Raw genomic sequence first — 21,807 nt, 5'->3', positions numbered from 1 at the left:
CACAATCTGACAGCTTACTTGCTAGATATTATAATTTGCTAAGTCTGTCTCAGTTAAATCATGAATCCCCAGACAAAGGCTCAGCTGTTTCTCCACTACTTTTGATGTTGATGGTGTAATTAAAAAACAAACAAACAAAATTTTAAAAAATCAGCAGCTCATACACATGCATTAAGCATTTGATTGGGGGCTGGAGGAGGCATCGTAACGGTGTTTAACTGCCCTATATAGTTAGAGGGGGAGGGAGTTGCTAGCAGGCTGAAAGGCTGGCAGAAGGCAGGCAGACTGAAACAGGGAGTTTAGGGCAGTGATAAAACAATAATTTGTACTGCAGTAGCAGCTACAACAAGGGTGGGCAAACTTTTTGGCCCGAGGGCCACATTGGGTTTGCAAAACTGTATAGAGGGCCGGGTAGGGAAGGCTGTGCCTCCCCAAACAGCCTGGCCCCCACCCCCTATCCGCCCACTCCCACTTCCCGCCCCCTGATTGCCCCCCTCAGAATCTCTGATCCATCCAACCCCCCTGCTCCTCGTCCCCTGACCGCCCCCTCCTGGGACCCCCCCGCCTCTATCCAACCCCCATTCCCAGTCCCCCAACCCCTATCCACACCCCTGCCCACTGACAGGCCCCCCAGGACCCCACGCCTATCTAACCCTCCTGTTCCCCAGCCTGCCCCCTGTAGAACCTCCGCCCCATCCAACCTCCCCCTGCTCCATGTCCCCCGACTGCCCTCCGGGACACCCCTACCCCTTATCCAACCCCCCCTCCTACTCCCCGCCCCTTTACCATGCTGCTCAAAGCAGCATGTCTTGCAGCCGCGCTGCCCAGCTGGAGTTAGACACGCTGCCGCTCTGCTCGGCAGGAGTGCGCAACCCCACCGCCCAGAGCGCTGCCCGCATGGCAGCAGGGGAGGGAGGACAGTGGGAGAGGGGCCGGGGACTAGCCTTCCTGGCTGGGAGCTCAAGGGCCGGGCAGGACGGTTCCGCGGGCCGGATGTGGCCTGCAGGCTGTAGTTTGCCCACCTCTGAGGTGCAAGGTCCCAATTAGGGATCAGGGTGCCATTGTGCCAGGCACATAAACAAACATAATACAAAAGATCTCCTTGTCCGAAGAGTTTACAGTCCAATGGACCCTGATTTAATTTCTCTTTGTTGTTTATTTCAAGTTCTCTTTCTGAAATTCTTGTTCAAGAAAAAGCAGCTTAATTCTTTTTATTCCAGCGAAACAGTGGATCTGTGCTCCTCCTGGGGGCAAAGAAACAGGGACCAAGCTGAGCAGCTGCCCACTTTCAGCACCAAGAACTTTAATGACTTCTGACTGCTCGAGTCAGCATTCTCCTAAAATCCCACAGAGACAACCAGACCACACAGCTCAAGATCCTAACGGGGCAGGCCTGGCTGAGACACTTTCCCCTGGTGGAAAAATCCTGGAGCTGTTTGGCCTGCGACAGCTGCATTTTACAATTTGTTCTTTTCAAGGCAGGCGCAAGCCTCCCTCTTCCAGAGAGCATCTTGGCCAGCCAATCCCCACGGGCTCACTTTGCCCACACAGAAAGAGAGCTTTGTGGAGCTGAAAAACTGCCCTGACCTGTTTTTTCCAAAGGACCTGCCCCCAAAAAACAGATTGGATGAATAGAGCCTAGAAAGAGGAACCCTTTACCCATTGCACATGTCCCTGATGCCCTGTTCTTTCCCCCCCAGAGAATACAGAGAAGACCCCGAACACCATCTAGACAACAATCTATGGTTTCAAACTTAGCAGAATCAGACATCACCTTACGTGCGACCAAATCTCAGTTCCTTATTCATACACAGTTCAAAGCCAGTCTGTGCTAACCTCAGGCCAGAGCCCCAGCTGGCGTTCATCGATGTAGCTGTGCTGTGGAGTTACGCCAATTTACACCAGCTGAGGAGATGGCCCATGATCATCTTCTGTGCATTACTTTTAGACATGTATGTACATCTTCCAGATGAAGTACAACAGGAAGACTTAAAGAATTGGATTAGTGCACAAGGAACTGCAGCATTTTTCCACTAGCAAGTCCACAAAGTGGAGAAGAGCAGATGAGTATGAGGAATTTGGAGGCTTAAAGTTGGTTCAAAAAAATAATAATAATAATTTTGCTGGCTAATTGAAATGTGCCATTTTGAGGAGGGGTGTAGTTTAGCAAACCCTGAACTTTAATCAATATAAAGAATACCATTGTGAGCCAGAAGAACAAATGCTTTTTATTTAATCCTCCAAGAAAGCCTTCAATATTGAAAGGTAAAGAACACAATCCTACAACAAGTCCTAATAAATGTAGGGCTAGATTCTGGCTGGCTCTGCTCAGACGAGTAGGTGACAAGAAGGATTAAAGGACTGGACCCAGAAAACCTGGCTTGTATTCCTACCTCTGCCACATACTTGCTGTGTGACCTTTGGGTCTCTCTGTGCCTCAGTTTCTGCATCCATAGAACGGGGATAGTACAAGGGATGCACAGAGGATGAGAACTCACTGATCTTTGTGATGCCCCTGAAATATATAGGTAACTCAATGCAGTTGGAATCTAGCTACAAATAAAGAGAGAGTTTCTTATCCCAACCTCTTAGCATTCTCCATTCCCCACACCCCAGCTGTCTCCATTCACTGCCCAAGCAAGACCAAATGGACAGGAGGCACAAGGGCAAAGGGCTAAACTCGTGGCGAAAGGCAACAGGGCGGAGTGGTCAATAAGGCTTCCTCTGAGAATTTGCTTGCGATGGCCAAGAAAGAAGAAACCTACAGGAGACTTTTCTCAGGCCAATGCAGGATAGATGAAAATGGAATCTGTTTTGCACCTTAATCCCAACAGCTGCATGTGCAAGGGAAGGACAGGAAGATAAGCCATAGGATGAAGTACACGAATGCAGATGGAGGCTACCCAAATCCAGATCCAAAAGCACAAGTCTCCCCAGTGCTCGCAAACCAACACTTGCCCCTCAGCCTTTCCCGTCCCTGCACTACTTGTCTTCCATGAATAATTATCCCACAAACCTTAAGGGAGACCATTTTCTTTCATGGAAAGCCATGTAGACTAAAGCCTAACTTACTTCAGACGAGCAGAGTGCTGGATAGTCAGTTTAAGCCAGCACACAATGCTGGAGCGGTTCTCCTGTTTCAGCTCACTATTCTGTGACAAGGTTGCTTCAAACAAAAGTTGCTCAAAACCAAAGAACCAGGGTGATGGTGAGTTTCATTTGCTGCATTTTCAGTTCAGTTCTAAACTAACTCAGGGTGGGATTACGTCACCCATAGACCAGCAGGATGTTTCCTACATATGCATACAGCAAAGGAGATGGGGGCGGGGTGCAGAGGAGAGGGGGAGAGATAATTGCCATACCTGCCACTTCTACAATATCCCCAGGAACAATATCCCGAGCCCGGATCCTCTGGACTCCATTTCTGTCGGTACGGATCACTTTTCCCATTTCTGGCTCGTATTCCTTTAAGGCTTCAATAGCACTCTCCGCATTTCTCTCCTGTAAACACAGCGTGCAGCAGAACTTCAGGCAGTTGTACCATTTAGATGGTGGTGATGTGTGGTGGTGGGTGGGGGGGATAGTTGTTGGTAATCAGCCCTTCCCCTATTCAGCTGCCTAGACAAAAATATGAACTAGTTGTGTGAACAAGGGAATGGGAACCAGGAACTCCTGAATTCTAATCTTGGCTTTGATGTCTATTCGTCTTGTGGTATTGGGCAGTGTCATTGAACCTTGCTATGCTTCATTGTCCCCATGGCTAAAGGGAAACAAGTTTACCTACTTCAGACAGGGGAGGGGTAGTGAATGGCTTCAAAGCAGTATATGAAGTACTACATTTTGTGCTAAGAAAAGGTGTACTTGTGGCACCTTAGAGACTAACATATTTATTAGAGCATAAGCTTTCGTGAGCTACAGCTCACTTCATCAGATGCATGCAGTGGAAAATACAATAGGGGGATTTTATTTACACAGAGAACATGAAACAATGGATGTTACATACAGACTGTAACAAGAGTGATCAGGAAAGGTTGAGTTATTACTAACAGGAGAGCGGCCTCTGATATGTGGCTGATGTGATTAGGCCCTATTATGGTTTTCCCTGAATAGATATGTGGACACAGTTAGCAACGGGCTTTATTGCAAGGATAGGTTCCTGGGTTAGTGGTTCTGCACATCTACCAATGTGATATATGCCATCATGTGCCAGCCATGCCCCTCTGCCATGTACATTGGTCAAACTGGACAGTCTCTACGTAAAAGAATAAATGGACACAAATCAGACGTCAAGAATTTTAACATTCAAAAACCAGTCGGAGAACACTTCAATCTCTCTGGTCACTCGATTACAGACCTAAGAGTGGCTATTCTTCAACAAAAAAAAAACTTCAAAAAGACTCCAACGAGAGACTGCTGAATTGGAATTAATTTGCAAACTGGATGCAATTAACTTAGGCTTGAATAAAGACTAGGAGTGGATATGTCATTACACAAAGTAAAACTATTTCCCCTTGTTTATTTCCCCTCCTACTGTTCTTGTCAACTGCTGGAAATGGCCCACCTTGATTATCACTACAAAAGGTTCTCCCGCCCCCACCCCCGCTCTCCTGCTGGTAATAGCTCACTTGTTACAGTCCTGATCACTCTTGTTACAGTCTGTATGGTAACACCCATTATTTCATGTTCTCCGTGTATATAAAATCTCCCCACTATATTTTCCACTGTATGCATCCGATGAAGTGAGCTGTAGCTCACGAAAGCTTATGCTCTAATAAATTTGTTAGTCTCTAAGGTGCCACAGGTACTCCTTTTCTTTTTACAACAGACTAACACGGCTGCTATTCTGAAAACTACATTTTGTCCTGAGTCTTGGATGTGCCAGAGGCAAAGTGGTATGGAACCATCTGAGAGGAACTGGCAGTGTTATTAATGGTTAAAACAACAGAGTCTCAGGATTTCTGATTTCTAGACTGAACTCTGCTATGGACTCACTCTGAGACCATTAAAAAAAAAGTCATCGAACCCAGTCTTGCCTCAAGTATCAGGGGGTAGCCATGTTAGTCTGTATCCACAAAAACAACAAGGGAATCCGGTAGCACCTTAAAGACTAACATTTATTTGGGCATAAGCTTTTGTGAAAACCACTTCTTCAGATACATAGAGTGAAAATTACAGATGCAGGCATTATATACTGACACATGAAGAGAAGGGAGTTACCTCACAAGTGAAGAACCAGTGTTGACAGGGCCAATTCGATCGGGGTGGATGTAGTCCACTCCCAATAATTGATGAGGAGGTGTCAATTCCAGGAGAGGAATTCCTCTTTAAGGTGCCACCAGACTCCTTGTTAGTCTTGCCTCCGTTTCCCTATCTGTGAGAAGGTTAATACGTGCCTAGAGTGACTACAGCTATGGACCTTAGTGAGCGAGTGTGTGGAAAATGCTTTGAGGTTCTTGCATGGGAAGTGTTCTGAACATACAAAGGAGCATTAGTATTTTGGAACTACATCAAAATGTAACAAAGGATCTTGGAGGGAAAGCACACCTGGAACAAAAGATCAGTGAGCCTAATCGTCTCTTGCTTCTAAGAATATGGATTTTCTACCCAGACACATTTAGGCTCAACTTGCAGCACCCCTGAGCACTGGATGCAGCAATTAGAATATCTCAAATAAGCTTAAAACTAAGTTAAACAGCAGCTTAATATTTTGAAGTAAAAAAAGACCTTAATGTCCTCCACTTAATCAGAATGGATACTATCTTGCAAGATGTTCCAGGGAACAACAGGCAAATGAAAACATCTGGTAATAACTGCTACTTCAGTTGGGGCGCATTAAGAAGTTTGATTAATGAAAATGCATTTGGCCACTGCCCAGAGATAAGTGGTATTTAACTAGGTGGTAAATAAGTGTGACATCCTAAACTCCAAACTATACGAATTGCCAAATAAAAATTAAGGGATGACAAAATAAAGATTAAATGTAGTAAATGTCACTCTTATTCTATTTTTATTCAGGATGGCATTTTATATCCTTTTAAAGTTCTCACAGTTTTGTTTTGTTTTTTTAAGTGAGCTAAACATGGAGAATTCACCAGCACAGGGTCTATTCCCTACACATTAGTTACCAACTTCGCCAACACCCGGCGAACTGAACACACTTTTCTCAACACTGGGGTTTTTTGTTTGTTTTTTTGGGGATTTTTTCCGTTGTGCAGATCAGGCTCCAGCTGAGAGTCTGGCTCCTCATTTTCATTACTGTTTGGCAATTAAAAGCCTGCTTTCATCAGCCTCAAGTGGGGTTCATGTTTTCCTTACCAGAATTTCTCCCTTCATTCCCTCAATGCTCCACGGTCTTATTTTTATTTTTGACAGCTGCACAATACTTCCCTCACCACAGGCTTGTCTTCACTGCAGAGTTAACTCAAGTATTACCCCTCACCTGCGTCCCCTTCATGTGAGAGTGCTGGTGCTTTTGCATCAAGTTGGCTGGCTCAAGAGGGGGTAAAGGCCACAGCTTGAGTGAAGACAATTTGCCAGCTCTATGCAGCTTGAGTGTTATTTCATAGTGTGACCACTCACACTATGCGTCCCTTTGTGCATTTAAAGAGCCAGGGCTTCATTCATGCAGGTTGTACAATTCCAGGCGCCTGGCCAATAGCTCCATTGCCCCCCAAACAAACCTCAGTGCTTACAGGAATTAAAGAAGGGAGACAAAAGCGGTTACATACCTGCCAAACCCCCACAACAGCATTGGCTAAGAGAATCAGCATGATGACAACTGGCTCTACAAATGCAGTAGTGATCTCTTCACCTTCTTCAAACCAGGCCAGGATCTGCCGGGTGGCAAGACACAGTGTAACTCTAGGACCTGCTAGCTGTGTAGGGCAGCATAACTCAAACCACTGAAGCCAGTGGCAGTCCTTCCTTTTCCTACCCTGGGCTTTGGATCAGGCCCTTCATCATGGGTGTGAATGCTATTAGTGTTAGATGCCTTGGGTCAGAGCAAGGTATCTGAGCATGTGCTTAAACTGAAAACTCAGGATTGCTTGCATTGCATTCAATGTAATGGGACCACTCAGGTGCTTAAAGTTAAGCTCCTGCCTAAGTAGCTTGCTGAATTGGATTTTTTAAATTAGTGTTTTACAGCCCTGAAGCACCCAGAGCTATGAATCAGATGACCAGGTGAGAAAAGCACAAGTGCTGGTATGGAAAAAAAAATCCCTCAAGCCCACATTTTCACTCCCTTGAGCTGCTTGTCAGAGCATTTGTATGCAAAGATCACAGCACTGCCACAATAACACTATAAAGCATTCAAATGTCAGCTCATTCAAAGGCGCGCGCGCGTGCGTGCGTGCGTGTGTGAGAGAGAGAGAGAGAGAGAGAGGTTTATTTTTCAGGAGGGAGTCCATCTGCAATTCCTCCTATTAGGAACCAGTCCCACCTAGAACTGCTGAAGGACAATTACAAGGCAAACTGGTTTTCTTGCCAGCAATCCCGAGGTGCAAAGTCAGGCTTAAAACACAGCTGCCCAGGATTTGATAGCCCTTTGTGTGGCATCATAACATGTCATTTTCACAAGACAATTACCGGCTGATATGGAATGCCGTTATTAAAAAATGACACCGACAAAGTGGATATTCACCCACAAAAGCTTATGCTCTAATACGTCTGTTAGTCTATAACGTGCCACAGGACTCTTTGCCACTTTTAAAGCGGAGAGGGTGGGAGATGGTAGGAGATTTGTCAGATGGTTGCTTCTTCAAGTGGACTGGAAACCAGTTTGTTAGCTCACAAATGGCTCACATTATGCTTCACTGACCTATGTCTGGGCTAGGAAGGAATCAATATTGTATGGGTTATTTTCAATGAATTCCAGCAGGTCTGTTTATTTTTCCCCTAGATTATTATCTCTTTATCCATTTAAGGTTTTGCACTAGCAGAAAAGAAGATAAAGGCACTAAAAGCTCCTTATTCAAAATGTTGTGACTGTGCAAATCAGGATTGAGAAATAATAGCATCTCAAAGTTCTATTTTACATGAGATTTCTCACATGATGAAGGTCGAACTTACAACAACAGTGTGCATCATGGGCTTGATCCAGAGCCCACTGAAGCTGATGGAAAGACTCCTTTTATTTCAGCCAGGGTTGGGTAAGTCACCAAGTATTTACCAAGTACAACATAATAAATGTTTCTACATTTCCCGCTCTGTACTCTTGATTAGCAGCTATGGAACTTTTCCCCCCTTGGGTTTTGGAGAGAGAGAGAAATCAAGGAACCTTGATATATACTGATTAAAATCTGTTCCTTCCACATCTATGCATAACCCCCCCACCCCCACCCCTGGCTCAGCCAGTAAACAACTCTGGTGCATGACTCTGGGCTCTTATTATGTTCATACCAGCAAACCAATTCATGAGGTAGCTGGGGACATAAGGCAACTGTACACAAAGGAAAGTGGAGCTGTATACGTAGCATGGTCCCCATACTCATAGGAGCTGAGAATCTAGAAAGGGAGTCAGGTGAGTTCCATCACAGACGAAGAGAAGGGTCCCTAATAGGCATGGCACTTGAAATCAGTCAGAGGCAGTTCAGGAGTCAGAACACGAGTTCACAGCTCACTGTCCTTTCCTGCTTTGATGACCAAGATAGCACATCCAGATGTGTATTCATTTGTATTGAACTAAACAAATGTCTGAGAATCAAGCACCTTTGAGAGCAAAGGGACACTGAATTAGTGATTATAGCTCAAGGAAGTAGCTGTGATATCCTAGTTATGTTTACAGGGTTCCCCTTCCAATTACATCAGCCTCCTCTCTCTCTCCCCCTTCCCCCCCCCCCCCATTGCCTTGATTTTTCAAAAGCCTGGAGTTTAGTTGACTGAAGCAAGGAAGATGAAGGCCAAAGCTGAAAGTCCCACTAAAATCCCCAGCATCGTGTGCAGGTTTCACAGCAACTCTGTCATTCAGAATCCCAATCATCAGGATTGGTTTTCAAGTACTGCCCATGCAGATTACCAGCTGGATGTGGTCATTGGCACGTGCAATTGCTGCCATCACATAGGCAGTCACAGGTACAAATTAGGCATGCAAATGGACACACACTTTTGTGCGTGCAATCTTTCTCTAAATCAGGTCCTGAGACTGACTGCTTTAGCTTTTCAGACATGCCACCTGGAGCCTTTACAGGAAAGTCCCTTATTCAGCAGCAAAACCAAATAAGTGCAACAGAGCACGATATAGTTGCCTAACCTGCATGTCATTCTCTTAACGCAGGCCCTAAATTGTCATTTTCTGCATTCAAAGAACGAATCACCATAAAGAAAAAACAAACACATACCAAAGTTAATCACAAGAGCAGGTTTTCTAAAGCTCAGTTGTACAGAATCTAAATGCGGAGGCAAATTTGGCCTGACAACATGCCTTAAAGAGATATCCACATGTATTTTTCACAGGGAAGAATATACTATCCAGAGAGCATCTAAAAGGTCAGTGATATTAGACATTTCTAATGCAGCCAGCACTGTAGTTTCTAGGCACCACTGAAAGTATGTGAAATCAGTGACACCATACAGTACCAGGCACCACTAATATGACAAGAATCAGCGATGTAGTTTCGAAGGCTATGTCTACGCTGGCAATTGAACGACAAAACTTTTGTCTTTCAGAGGTGTTAAAACTCCCCCCCCCGGCAAGACAAAAGTTTTGCCGCAGCAAGTGCCAGTGTGAACAGTGCGTTGTCGGCAGGAGCGCTCTTCTGCAGATAACGCAAATGCTGCTCGCTGGGGGTAGAAGTTTTTTGTCGGCAGGAAAACCGACAAACAGTGGCTACACTGCTCGACTTTAAGCGGCACGGCTGTGGAAACACAGCCATGTCGCTACAAGCTGTGTAGTTCAGACATAGCCTAAGTGCCATTGATAACAAGGGAATCAACAAGAGTGCCAGCATTCAGATTACTCAGTGTTGTATAGACTAACTGCTATGCTAATGTATGGACTTTGTGCTGATTCACTATATATTTGTTCAGAACAACAACAGATGTGGGAGAGGTCACTAGGAGGAGGGTTACACATTAGTAAAGAGAAAAGGAGTACTTGTGGCACCTTAGAGACTAACAAATTTATTTGAGCATAAGCTTTCGTGAGCTACAGCTCCCTTCGAGCTTATGCTCAAATAAATTTGTTAGTCTCTAAGGTGCCACAAGTACTCCTTTTCTTTTTGCGAATACAGACTAACACGGCTGCTACTCTGAAACCTGACATTAGTAAAGCTTCAGGATGCGTAAACCGGCAGGGCGAGTTTGCATACGTGCCTCAGTTACAGAGTACACTTTCAGCACCTTAGAGACTAACAAATTTATTTGAGCATAAGCTTTCGTGAGCTTTGTTAGTCTCTAAGGTGCCACAAGTACTCCTTTTCTTTTTGTGAATACAGACTAACACGGCTGCTACTCTGAAAAGAGTACACTGCATCTGGCAAGAGGTGTTGCTAATCAACATTCCACCCCAGCAAATAAACACAAGCGTTTAAGCTTTCCATTGAAAAATTAAATGTGGGGGGGGGGCGGGAAGCGGGAGTGGAGAGAGAAGAGACTCTTATTAAAGATCTGCCAATCTTGCCAAGAAGAAAGTGATAGGTAGCGCTAACAACCAGCCAACTCTAAATCCTTCTCCCAAAACTCAAACCCAAACCAAAATCCACCCAGCGCTCTCATTTTTCATTTCTGTGCCAAAATTTCCCACACAAGCTGTTCCGGTAGTGTTTGCAAGCTGTCCAGGAAGTACTAGAAATCTCATCGAAAAACCTGTTGTCATAAGACTGCCATCTCAATTTTGAATAAATATTTTGCACATTTACAGTGCCCTGCAGCACTTTACAGCACTCTCACAGGAGGAGGGAAATTGCCTCAAAGAAGTGAAGCGACTTCCCAAGATCTGTCAGCAAGTCAGAGCAGAACCAGGAACAGAACTGGGGAGTTCTGACTTCTTGTGCCCTGATCTAACTGCTAAACCATGTTATCTCCTGCATGCCCAAACAAGCTTGGGTGAGATCAGATAAGCATGCCAAGCTTTCATTTCAGAGTAGCAGCTGTGTTAGTCTGTATTCGCAAAAAGAAAAGGAGTAATTGTGGCACCTTAGAGACTAACAAATTTATTTGAGCATAAGCTTTCGTGAGCTACAGCTCACTTCTTCATTGGATCACTTGTAGTGACAGCTGAAATCTCAACTTGAAAGACACACGGCCCTACCATAGCTATGTCATTAAAGAAAATCTGTCATGATCCACAGACATCAAGCTACATTGTGGGTGCCCAGAACTAGTCTAAAATTTATTTTCTCTAGCAGCAAGACGTTTTCCTCATTTCTAAAGTGGAGATGATCTACATACCCATCTTTCTAAAGTGTTTTGGGATCTATGGATGAAAAAGTACTCCATAATAGCTAAGAATAACAAAAGCCATTAATACATCTACTAGAATCTATACTTCCACACTGAAATCCTAAAAAAATATGCAACATATTACAGTTCAGAGAAATTAAATACTACATTTTGTTATTGGTGTCAAGTAAATTATACCCTACATTTTGGCACATAAATTTAGTGGATAAGACAGAGAGAGACAACCTAGGTTTTAGTCCCAGCTCTGCCAGTGACCTACTATGTGACAGGTCACTTCCCTCCTCTTTGCCATAGTTTCTCCCCCCACCCTTTGATGTCTTGTCTACACAAGATCTTCAGAACAAGGACCGTCTTACTATGCATTTGTGCCATTATGGGACCCCAATTGCAGTCAGAGCTTCTTGGCTGATATCACAACATTTTCTGCAGTAGAAGTTTAAAGGGAAGATAAATTTATACTATCCAAATAGCATTAGACTCAGCCATGCCATTAAATCCCTTCCCTAAAATGACAAAATTCACAACAGTGAGAAGGTGGAGTTTGGTTCAATATCTCAAACTCTCATTCACTCATGACTTTGGCATCAATAGGCTCTTTAAACAGAAGAGGCTCAACTAAGCTAACAGCAGGTGTAAGAGCAACTCCTACACACAAGGACATAATGCGGAAATTCCAACTCAAGAATCTATCTGGAGAAAAATAATGTAAAATGCTGGATTTTTAAATTAAAAATTTAATGCCTCTGACTAGCATTAAAGTGGCTTTGAGACATCCAGACATTAAACTGTCAAGAGAAAGGTTTCAGAGTAGCAGCCGTATTAGTCTATATTTGCAAAAAGAAAAGGAGTACTTGTGGCACCTTAGAGACTAACAAATTTATAAAAAGAAAAGGAGTACTTGTGGCACCTTAGAGACTAACAAATTTATTAGAGCATAAGCTTTTGTGAGCTACAGCTCACTTCATCGGATGCATTTGGTGGAAAAAACAGAGGAGAGATTTATATACACACACACAGAGAACATGAAACAATGGGTTTATCATACACACTGTAAGGAGAGTGATCACTTAAGATAAGCCATCACCAGCAGCAGGGGGGGGAAGGAGGAAAACCTTTCATGGTGACAAGCAAGGTAGGCTAATTCCAACAGTTAACAAGAATATCTGAGGAACAGTGGGGGGTGGGGTGGGAGGGAGAAATACCATGGGGAAATAGTTTTACTTTGTGTAATGACTCATCCATTCCCAGTCTCTATTCAAGCCTAAGTTAATTGTATCCAGTTTGCAAATTAATTCCAATTCAGCAGTCTCTCGTTGGAGTCTGTTTTTGAAGCTTTTTTGTTGAAGTATAGCCACTCTTAGGTCTGTGATCGAGTGACCAGAGAGATTGAAATGTTCTCCAACTGGTTTTTGAATGTTATAATTCTTGACGTCTGATTTGTGTCCATTCATTCTTTTACGTAGAGACTGTCCAGTTTGGCCAATGTACATGGCAGAGGGGCATTGCTGGCACATGATGGCATATATCACATTGGTAGATGCGCAGGTGAACGAGCCTCTGATAGTGTGGCTGATGTGATTAGGCCCTATGATGGTGTCCCCTGAATAGATATGTGGACAGAGTTGGCAACGGGCTTTGTTGCAAGGATAGGTTCCTGGGTTAGTGGTTCTGTTGTGTGGTGTGTGGTTGCTGGTGAGTATTTGCTTCAGATTGGGGGGCTGTCTGTAAGCAAGGACTGGCCTGTCTCCCAAGATCTGTGAGAGTGATGGGTCGTCCTTCAGGATAGGTTGTAGATCCTTGATGATGCGTTGGAGAGGTTTTAGTTGGGGGCTGAAGGTGATGGCTAGTGGCGTTCTGTTGTTTTCTTTGTTGGGCCTGTCCTGTAGTAGGTGACTTCTGGGTACTCTTCTGGCTCTGTCAATCTGTTTCCTCACTTCAGCAGGTGGGTATTGTAGTTGTAGGAATGCATGATAGAGATCTTGTAGGTGTTTGTCTCTGTCTGAGGGGTTGGAGCAAATGCGGTTATATCGTAGCGCTTGGCTGTAGACAATGGATCGAGTGGTATGATCTGGATGAAAGCTAGAGGCATGTAGGTAGGAATAGCGGTCAGTAGGTTTCCGATATAGGGTGGTGTTTATGTGACCATCGCTTATTAGCACCGTAGTGTCCAGGAAGTGGATCTCTTGTGTGGACTGGTCCAGGCTGAGGTTGATGGTGGGATGGAAATTGTTGAAATCATGGTGGAATTCCTCAAGAGCTTCTTTTCCATGGGTCCAGATGATGAAGATGTTATCAATGTAGCGCAAGTAGAGTAGGGGCATTAGGGGACGAGAGCTGAGGAAGCGTTGTTCTAAGTCAGCCATAAAAATGTTGGCATACTGTGGGGCCATGCGGGTACCCATCGCAGTGCCGCTGATTTGAAGGTATACATTGTCACCAAATGTGAAATAGTTATGGGTCAGGACAAAGTCACAAAGTTCAGCCACCAGGTTAGCCGTGACAGTATCAGGGATACTGTTCCTGACGGCTTGTAGTCCATCTTTGTGTGGAATGTTGGTGTAGAGGGCTTCTACATCCATAGTGGCTAAGATGGTGTTTTTAGGAAGATCACCAATGGACTGTAGTTTCCTCAGGAAGTCAGTGGTGTCTCGAAGATAGCTGGGAGTGCTGGTAACGAAGGGCCTGAGGAGGGAGTCTACATAGCCAGACAATCCTGCTGTCAGGGTGCCAATGCCTGAGATGATGGGGCGTCCAGGATTTCCAGGTTTATGGATCTTGGGTAGCAGATAGAATACCCCAGGTCAGGGCTCAGGGGTGTGTCTGTGCGGATTTGTTCTTGTGCTTTTTCAGGGAGTTTCTTGAGCAAATGCTGTAGTTTCTTTTAGTAACTCTCAGTGGGATCAGAGGGTAATTGCTTGTAGAAAGTGGTGTTGGAGAGCTGCCTAGTAGCCTCTTGTTCATACTCCGACCTATTCATGATGACGACAGCACCTCCTTTGTCAGCCTTTTTGATTATGATGTCAGAGTTGTTTCTGAGGCTGTGGATGGCACTGTGTTCTGCATGGCTGAGGTTATGGGGTAAGCGATGCTGCTTTTCCACAATTTCAGCTCGTGCACGTTGGCAGAAGCAGTCTATGTAGAAATCCAGGCTGCTGTTTCGACCTTCAGGAGGAGTCCACCCAGAATCCTTCTTTTTGTAGTGTTGGCAGGAAGGTCTCTGTGGGTTAATATGTTGGTCAGAGGTGTGTTGGAAATATTCCTTGAGTCTGAGACGTCGAAATTTATATGAGCATAAGCTTTCATGAGCTACAGCTCACTTCATCGGATGAGAGAATAAGCTGTGCTGAATGGAATGGATATTCCTGTTTTTGTGTCTTTTTGTAACTTAACGTTTTGCCTAGAGGGATTCTCTATGTTTTGAATCTAATTACCCTGTAAGGTATTTACCATCCTGATTTTATAGAGGTGATTCTTTTTACTTTTTCTTCTATTAAAATTCTTCTTTTAAGAAACTGAATGGTTTTTCATTGTTCTTAAGATCCAAGGGTTTGGGTCTGTGTTCACCTATGCAAATTGGTGAGGATTTTTATCAAACCTTCCCCAGGAAAGGGGGGTATAAGATTTGGGAGGATTTTGGGGGGAAAAGACGTTTCCAAACGGACTTGTTCCCAGTAACCGGTGTTAGACATTTGGTGGTGGAGAGAAAGGCTTTATTTCAAAGCAAGAGGGTCCAAACAAACAGATTTTGTAAACAATTTCAGGACTCCTCCTTCCTTGATACATACAGATGCATGGATTTGGTCCCTGCTGTTTAGATCGGAATATTGATTAATATGTGGAATTTTAATATTAGCTTCACTTATATATGAAGTTCCCTGTCGCACCTCCAATGACCTACACAACCTGTGAACAGGAAGAGTTCCCATATCATCACACCACATGGTATTGTTTAAAAATAAACCTCACCCTCTTTCTTGCACTCTGTCTGTGTTCTTAACTACAGCCCAGCCACAAGATTGTACTTGCCAACATAAAAAAGGGCATTTTCTCAGCCAGGCTTCTTCACATCCCTCCCTCTAGATCTTTCTTCTTCAGAAAGCCACTCAAGCCTTTTATGTACCAGAGCTGGAACTCCACAGACCCTTCTGATCCAGCTAGTTGGGAGAAACAGCAGAATAGCTCTGCAACTCCCCACAGGAACCCAAATCCAGCACCCAGTCACTCTATTCATCTCTTTCCACTATGCCCAAGGTGCATCCCTAACAGTCTTCTTTGTATCTCTCCCCTACAGAGTTCCATAATACCTGGAATCCCAGTCTGTTCCCCCTGTCCTAAATCCTTCTACCCTCTCTTCCAATAGACAGCTCTTCAAGGAGAAACAGCCCACTTCCACCCCTTCATTCAACTTAAGAAGAGGATCACACACAACATCATGGAGATGCCTGTTCACAAAAAAAAAAATTATGTTCTTTTAGGTATACAAGTAAAGCTTCAAAGATTTCCCATACTACTACTTTCCTATCCTTCCAAAAATGCAGTCCACTCCTCCTTATAGATTCCGGACGCTCGGGAATAGAAGAACAGAACAAGTCATTGAATCTTCTGCTATGTGGAAGATCAGATCAACCCTCCATTCTTTTTATCCTATGCACACTTTTCCTGGCACTAAGGATGTCTTTGCTGCAGAATTAGCTCAGGTGATTGGCACATGGATCAGGGCACCCAGGCTAGCTTAACCCAGGTGTGAGCAGCAACACTATAAAGCCACATTTAAGTTCGTGAGGCAACAGTGGCTCTGTACTTCCCCCATGTGTCATGAGGCCTTCTGGGGGTACATCCCTTGGTTCTTAGCACTTCAATAAGCTGAGCCGCAATATGATTCTTTCCTAACGAATTGTGGGAGAACTTGTATGTCCTTCTGGGCATACAGGGGGAATTGTGAGAAGGCACTGAAGGACCATCACCACTCAACTGGTTTAGCCGGTCTCCTCATTGCAAAGTGGGCTGGTTACCAGCCAAAGTGAAAAGCAGCATTCAGGCTTTAGTCTATAGCCCAGGATAGCCAGCTACCCCAGGTTGAAAGCACCACCAAACTTAGGTCAGAAGTTTCTGTGTGTGGTCAGAAGCTTGGTTAAGGACAATCACCAAGCAAGAGCCCAGGTTAACTCTGCAGTGAAGACAGACTCTCCGTGGTTAATTTTATCTAGCATGGGTACAACGGTTTTCATGCAACTCACAAGGGAAGCTGAATTTAGTTTCTTACACAAGTCTTGCAGCAGAACATCACCTATTAAGCAACACCTGAGCTCAATGGGAGATGCTAAATACAATCTTATGATCTTTTCATGCAGAAACTTGGAACTTTTAGCAAGAAATAAGGGGAAAATCTGTGTATGCAACAGAATTACAGGCGCTGTCTTAGCCTTGGAGTCTGCACACAGGGCTAATGGCCAGCAAAAGGAAGTTTTAATGGACAAGAGACCATTAAAAGAGAACAATGAAGAATAAAAATGTGGAGACTCAGTGGTTCAAAACTGAGATTGCCCAAATGACTTCGGGGCAGGCTGCTCAGGCCCCAAATCAGCAAAGTACTTGAGCACATCCTTACAGTGACAATATGCTTAAATGTGTTGCTAAATTGGGACTTTAGAGAATGCAGAACCTCTGCAGCTGTCACAAAAAACCACCACATCTATTCATGTCATTTGTGTCTCTTTGCATATTAACCTTCCTTTGGTTGCAGCTTTGCCTACTACTTTAAACACACATCCTGTCCTCCTTTACTCTTGTTCAACTAACCTATTCAAAACCATGCTTGTACATTAATTCTACATTCACATGATTAAATAAATGTACTGATTTGCCTGCCATGCTCACTCATCAGAGCAGCTCATATTCTTGGATCTGTCACTATAAAGAGCTTGAACTTCTGAGGGGAGAAAACCAGCTTAACTTAGTGTTGAGCAACTCAAAATACTTTCTGCTGTGGCTCCTCCATCACATTTTAGCACTCCTGCTAAAATTCCTATGGATTATAGATCTTTTATGCTGTATTCACGCTTCATAATTATATTTCCTGAATTGCATGCAGTTGAGATTGTAGACTCTTTGGGCAAGCACTGTATTTTATTTCGCTTGTACAGCATCTAGCACAACGCGATCTCAAATTCAACTGGGGCTGACTTGATCACAGTGTACAAATAGCCACATGGGGAACAGAAATTTGATAACAGAGGGCTCTTCAATCTAGCAGACAAAGGCATAACGAGATCCAAAGGGTGCAAGTGGAAGCTAGATACATTCAAACAAAAATAAGGTACAATTTATTAAAGTGAGGGTAAACAACCTCTGGAACGATTTCAAAGTAGCAGCCGTGTTAGTCTGTATTCGCAAAAAGAAAAGGAGTACTTATGGCACCTTAGAGACTAACAAATTTATTTGAGCATAAGCTTTTGTGAGCTACAGCTCACTTCATCGGATGCATTCAGTGGAAAATACAGTGGGGAGATTTATATACGTAGAGAACATGAAACAATGGGTGTTATCATACACACTGTAAGGAGAGTGATCACTTAAGATGAGCTATTACCGGGGGGGGGGGGGAGACAATCTTTTGTAGTGATAATCAAGGTGGGCCATTTCCAGCAGTTGACAAGAACGTCTGAGGAACAGTGGGGGGAGGGGGAAATAGTTTTACTTTGTGTAATGACCCATCCACTCCCAGTCTCTATTCAAACTTAAGTTAATTGTATCCAGTTTGTAAATTAATTCCAACCACAGCTATCGGGACTTGAAGCCGGAATTAATTCAGGGAAGTTTATGCAGACCAGACTAGATGATCACAGTAGTCTGTTCTGGCCTTAAATTGAATGACTATCAAGGTGAAGTACTCTATCCAAGATTACACAGCAGGTCAGTGGTTGAGCTGGGTATATAGCCTTTGTCTCCTGACTTAGTGCAGTGCCCTGTCCTCTACACTGTCTCCCACTACACCACAGTACTTTGCTATTCTGCAGGAGCTAGCCAGAGAGCCACAAGTGATACCACGTTAAATGAATGGGCTCGCAGTCTTCTAACTGGGCAGCTATTGAACTAGTTTGGAAGGAACTTAATTACAGCACACTGTGAAACATACACAGCTAAACAGCAGTGGCTTTTTAGAAGTCTGACATGAATTTTCAGCATGAATTATCTGGATCAAAGGTTTAAATTTGCCAAATTATCATTAAACTCAATGTTAGAACCTGATAATGGCCAAGTTTCAAGGTACATAGATGCTGTAGGGTTTCTAATTTGGGGGATGTTATTGGGATTGGCTTTGAGCATACATGTGGCTCAGTTAGTGGCACTTATACCCCTGACGTCCTTCTGCCCATCTCTAACAGAATTCAGTGTGAAATTTAAAGAACCCAGGAAATTCTGGGATAACATGAGTGGCTTGATCAATATTCCCTAATATCAAAGCTGTGTGCAAGCTATTGTCAGTTATCTGCACAGTCGCTGCACTGCTGGCATAACTGCTTTGTAAAGCACCTAGAGTCACTTAGCAACCCATATACCTGGTCTGATTAAAGTGCAATACTCTGTCTGTCTTGTACCTTCTTTTGGGCTAAATTTATCTGCTAAACTACAGTGGGCTTGGCACAGCAGATTTATATTGGGGTAGGAATCCTCTGCCCCCTAGCCATCTGAGTCACATGTCTGCTGCTGCAGTTCTGAGGTTGCAGCAGATCTTGCTGCTGGTGGTCCTTTGGTTCCAAAGAGAGTGCCTGACAGTGAATCCACAAGTGCTACCCCATACCTCCTTTCTGTGCACTTTTCACTCACTTTCACAGACTTCCTCCAAATCCTGTTTCCCTGATGCAGCATCAGTTCCACTATCGTCAGGACCTTTGCAAGTGCATAGAGGGAACATCAACACTGTCTGCTTTTAGAGCACAGACAATGCTGACTGGTATTTGTTCATTTGGGAGCATTACACACAGAGAGGAGAGGAGGATACTTACAAATGACACAACGGCAGCCAAGAGAAGAATGCGCACAAGGAGATCTTCAAACTGCTCCAGCACCAGCTCCCAGAGCGACTTTCCTAGCAAAACAAAATATGGAAGCACCATAAGCGCTACACAGGTGCTCAAAATGAACTTGGGAGAGCTCAAGATATTAAGTCTGCTTGGGTGCAAGGGTTCTGTGCTCTGCTTTGAGGTTGGACCCGCTTGAGTTAGAATTACTGGCATTACTAACTGTGGGCTTGACTGAAGAAAGCACCCCCTATTCAGGACCGCACTTAAATATATGACTATGCCCCAGTGAAGTTGATGGGACTCAACCACATGCCTAATGTAAAGCATATGCTAAGCCACATGTAAATGCTGTCTTGAATCAGGACTCGTATCATTGCCAGCTCAACTCCAAAGGTGAGCATGTAGCAGCCATACTGATGCCTGACCGGATCATGCTAAGCTCCACCAACATGAATTACAAGCCCTTGCCAGGGGCTGAGTGGAAGACAAATGGGGATGGAAGGAAGCAGCCAAGAAACAAGGCAGTATTTCCTGGTGGCGATCACAGATGGTTAGTAGACAATGTCCCTGTGCACAGGGATATCACTAAAAACTGATGCACCTGAAGTTTTCTGGGTTAAAAAAAAAAAAAAAAAGACTCACATTTTGAAAAGCCCAAAGTTTTTCTTTGAGTGGAACTGAGGTCTCTGCATGCCATTGCAAAGCTATGCATTGCTCTAATTTCTGGAGTAATACAACTCACCTTTCAAGGCATAGCATGAAGGATTTTCACAGCCAAAATTTGACCTATCAGACATGGATCCTCCTCCAAACTAAGTTTGTTTCATGTTTTGTTTTAACTAAAGGGACTAACATTCAGCCCCCTTCCCTTCATTTATGTAGTGCTGGAAAACTGCACATGCTCAATTTACAGGATGTATAAATGCTTGTTAGTGTTGGTGTTGAAGACATCCATTCTTCTTACACTTAAAAGGATTGCATCACCCTGCTTCATAATCCCCAACAAAGCAGTGTACAATAGATGCCTTTTTATCTGAGAGCCAACAGTCTAGCGATCAGAGCAGGGATCTACAGTCTAATTCCCATTGAAACCAATGAGAGTTAGGCACCTAAATACCTTTGAGGATCTGGACCTAAGTCAGCACTTCTGCATTCTATTTTTGAATGTCTTTGACACACTATATGACACATGGGGAGTCCCTTAAACCTCTTGGGGGCTCAATTTACTCACCTGCACAATGAGTACAAGCTTATAATCTTTATGCAGTGCTTTGGGAACCACAGGTTACAGGTGCTATGTAAGTGTAAAGTATTATTATTATAGTAGATGTGCACTGGTCTAGCTTAGGATGCCTTGTAGGTCAGGTTGCTCTATATGCATAGAAGCTACTTTTTAACAGTTCCATAGAATGGTCTTTTACCAAAATTTGCTGTATCAGAATCAAGAAGTAAAAAAAAATTCCTTTATGAGACAATTTTCAAGCTCAAGATTCTAGACAACATCACCCAAGAGCGTGAAGTCGTCTTTCTTTCCCCTCCTAAATCTCACACAGGTATGTTTGGCCTCTATGTAACTGGGGTTGTTCTTAGGCCTCCAACTCTCTCCATGGGCTTAAAGAAGAGCCCACTGCAAAATATTCCCATGGGCATTGAATCAGGTCCCTTGTGAGCTGCCCTGCAGTCTCCATTGGACTAGCTGACACTAAGTTCCCCTCCCAGAATATATAGAGACATGCTCCAAGAGCAAAGGGAAGGTTGAAAAAAGAAAAAGCAGAGCCAATATAATTCCACCTACCTTCTTCAGTAGGGAGTTCTGCAGATTTCCACCAACATGCCAAACAACATATGTTGTAGGAGAGAAAAGAAAAAAGAGATATTATTGATCTGGAAACAGACACAAGAATTCAGCATTGGAAACAAACTGGTTGAGAGGTTAGAAAAGAAAGCTTTGTGGAAACCACATATTTTCATTTATACACACACCTGAGGCCCCAAGAACTTTGGAAGGGGTGCAAAAAAGGCATCTATGTACCAAACACAACAAGATACAGCCTAACAAATCTTAAGGAAGAGAGGTGAGATGTATGATACCTCCAGGATGCTGGTTGAATGGAGAACATTATGCATTTTAGAGACCAAAGTGGAATTCATTTCCTTTTCTACCCCAAGATAATTCTTCCCAATAGTGTCTGCGTTTCTCCTTTGCTCTTCCTAATTCTTACTTTAAAGAACAGAAAGCCAGTCTCCATTTCCCCATGACAGTGCAGCCAGGCGAAGGCACAGGGGTCAGAGCAGAGGGTTGGAATTACTCAGAGGTTACTGGATTTCAATAAAATATACATCTTCTTTCAAACTTACAATCCTGACAAGAGCCTAAACTGCC

At 43.8% G+C, this 21,807-nt stretch overlaps 1 protein-coding gene across 4 annotated transcripts in view; it reads right to left on the bottom strand.

The window, feature by feature from the left end:
• ATP2A3 (ATPase sarcoplasmic/endoplasmic reticulum Ca2+ transporting 3) overlaps positions 1–21,807 on the bottom strand; it is a 155,591-nt gene that overhangs the window by 72,815 nt on the left and 60,969 nt on the right. For all 4 annotated transcript variants that reach the window (XM_043499309.1, XM_038375536.2, XM_038375537.2 and 1 more), the window contains exons 2-5: positions 21,220–21,237; positions 19,407–19,489; positions 6,729–6,833; positions 3,363–3,501 (exon numbers count right to left, since the gene is read on the bottom strand). In XM_043499309.1, the coding sequence (XP_043355244.1) occupies positions 3,363–3,501; positions 6,729–6,833; positions 19,407–19,489; positions 21,220–21,237 (345 nt within the window). The remainder of the gene's footprint in view (positions 1–3,362; positions 3,502–6,728; positions 6,834–19,406; positions 19,490–21,219; positions 21,238–21,807) is intronic.

The sequence above is a fragment of the Dermochelys coriacea genome, chromosome 17 (genome assembly GCF_009764565.3).
Source record: "Dermochelys coriacea isolate rDerCor1 chromosome 17, rDerCor1.pri.v4, whole genome shotgun sequence".
Taxonomy (NCBI): Eukaryota; Metazoa; Chordata; order Testudines; family Dermochelyidae; genus Dermochelys; species Dermochelys coriacea.
The sequence above is the reverse complement of the archived record's forward strand: the minus strand, read 5'-3'. Positions and strand labels throughout refer to the sequence as shown.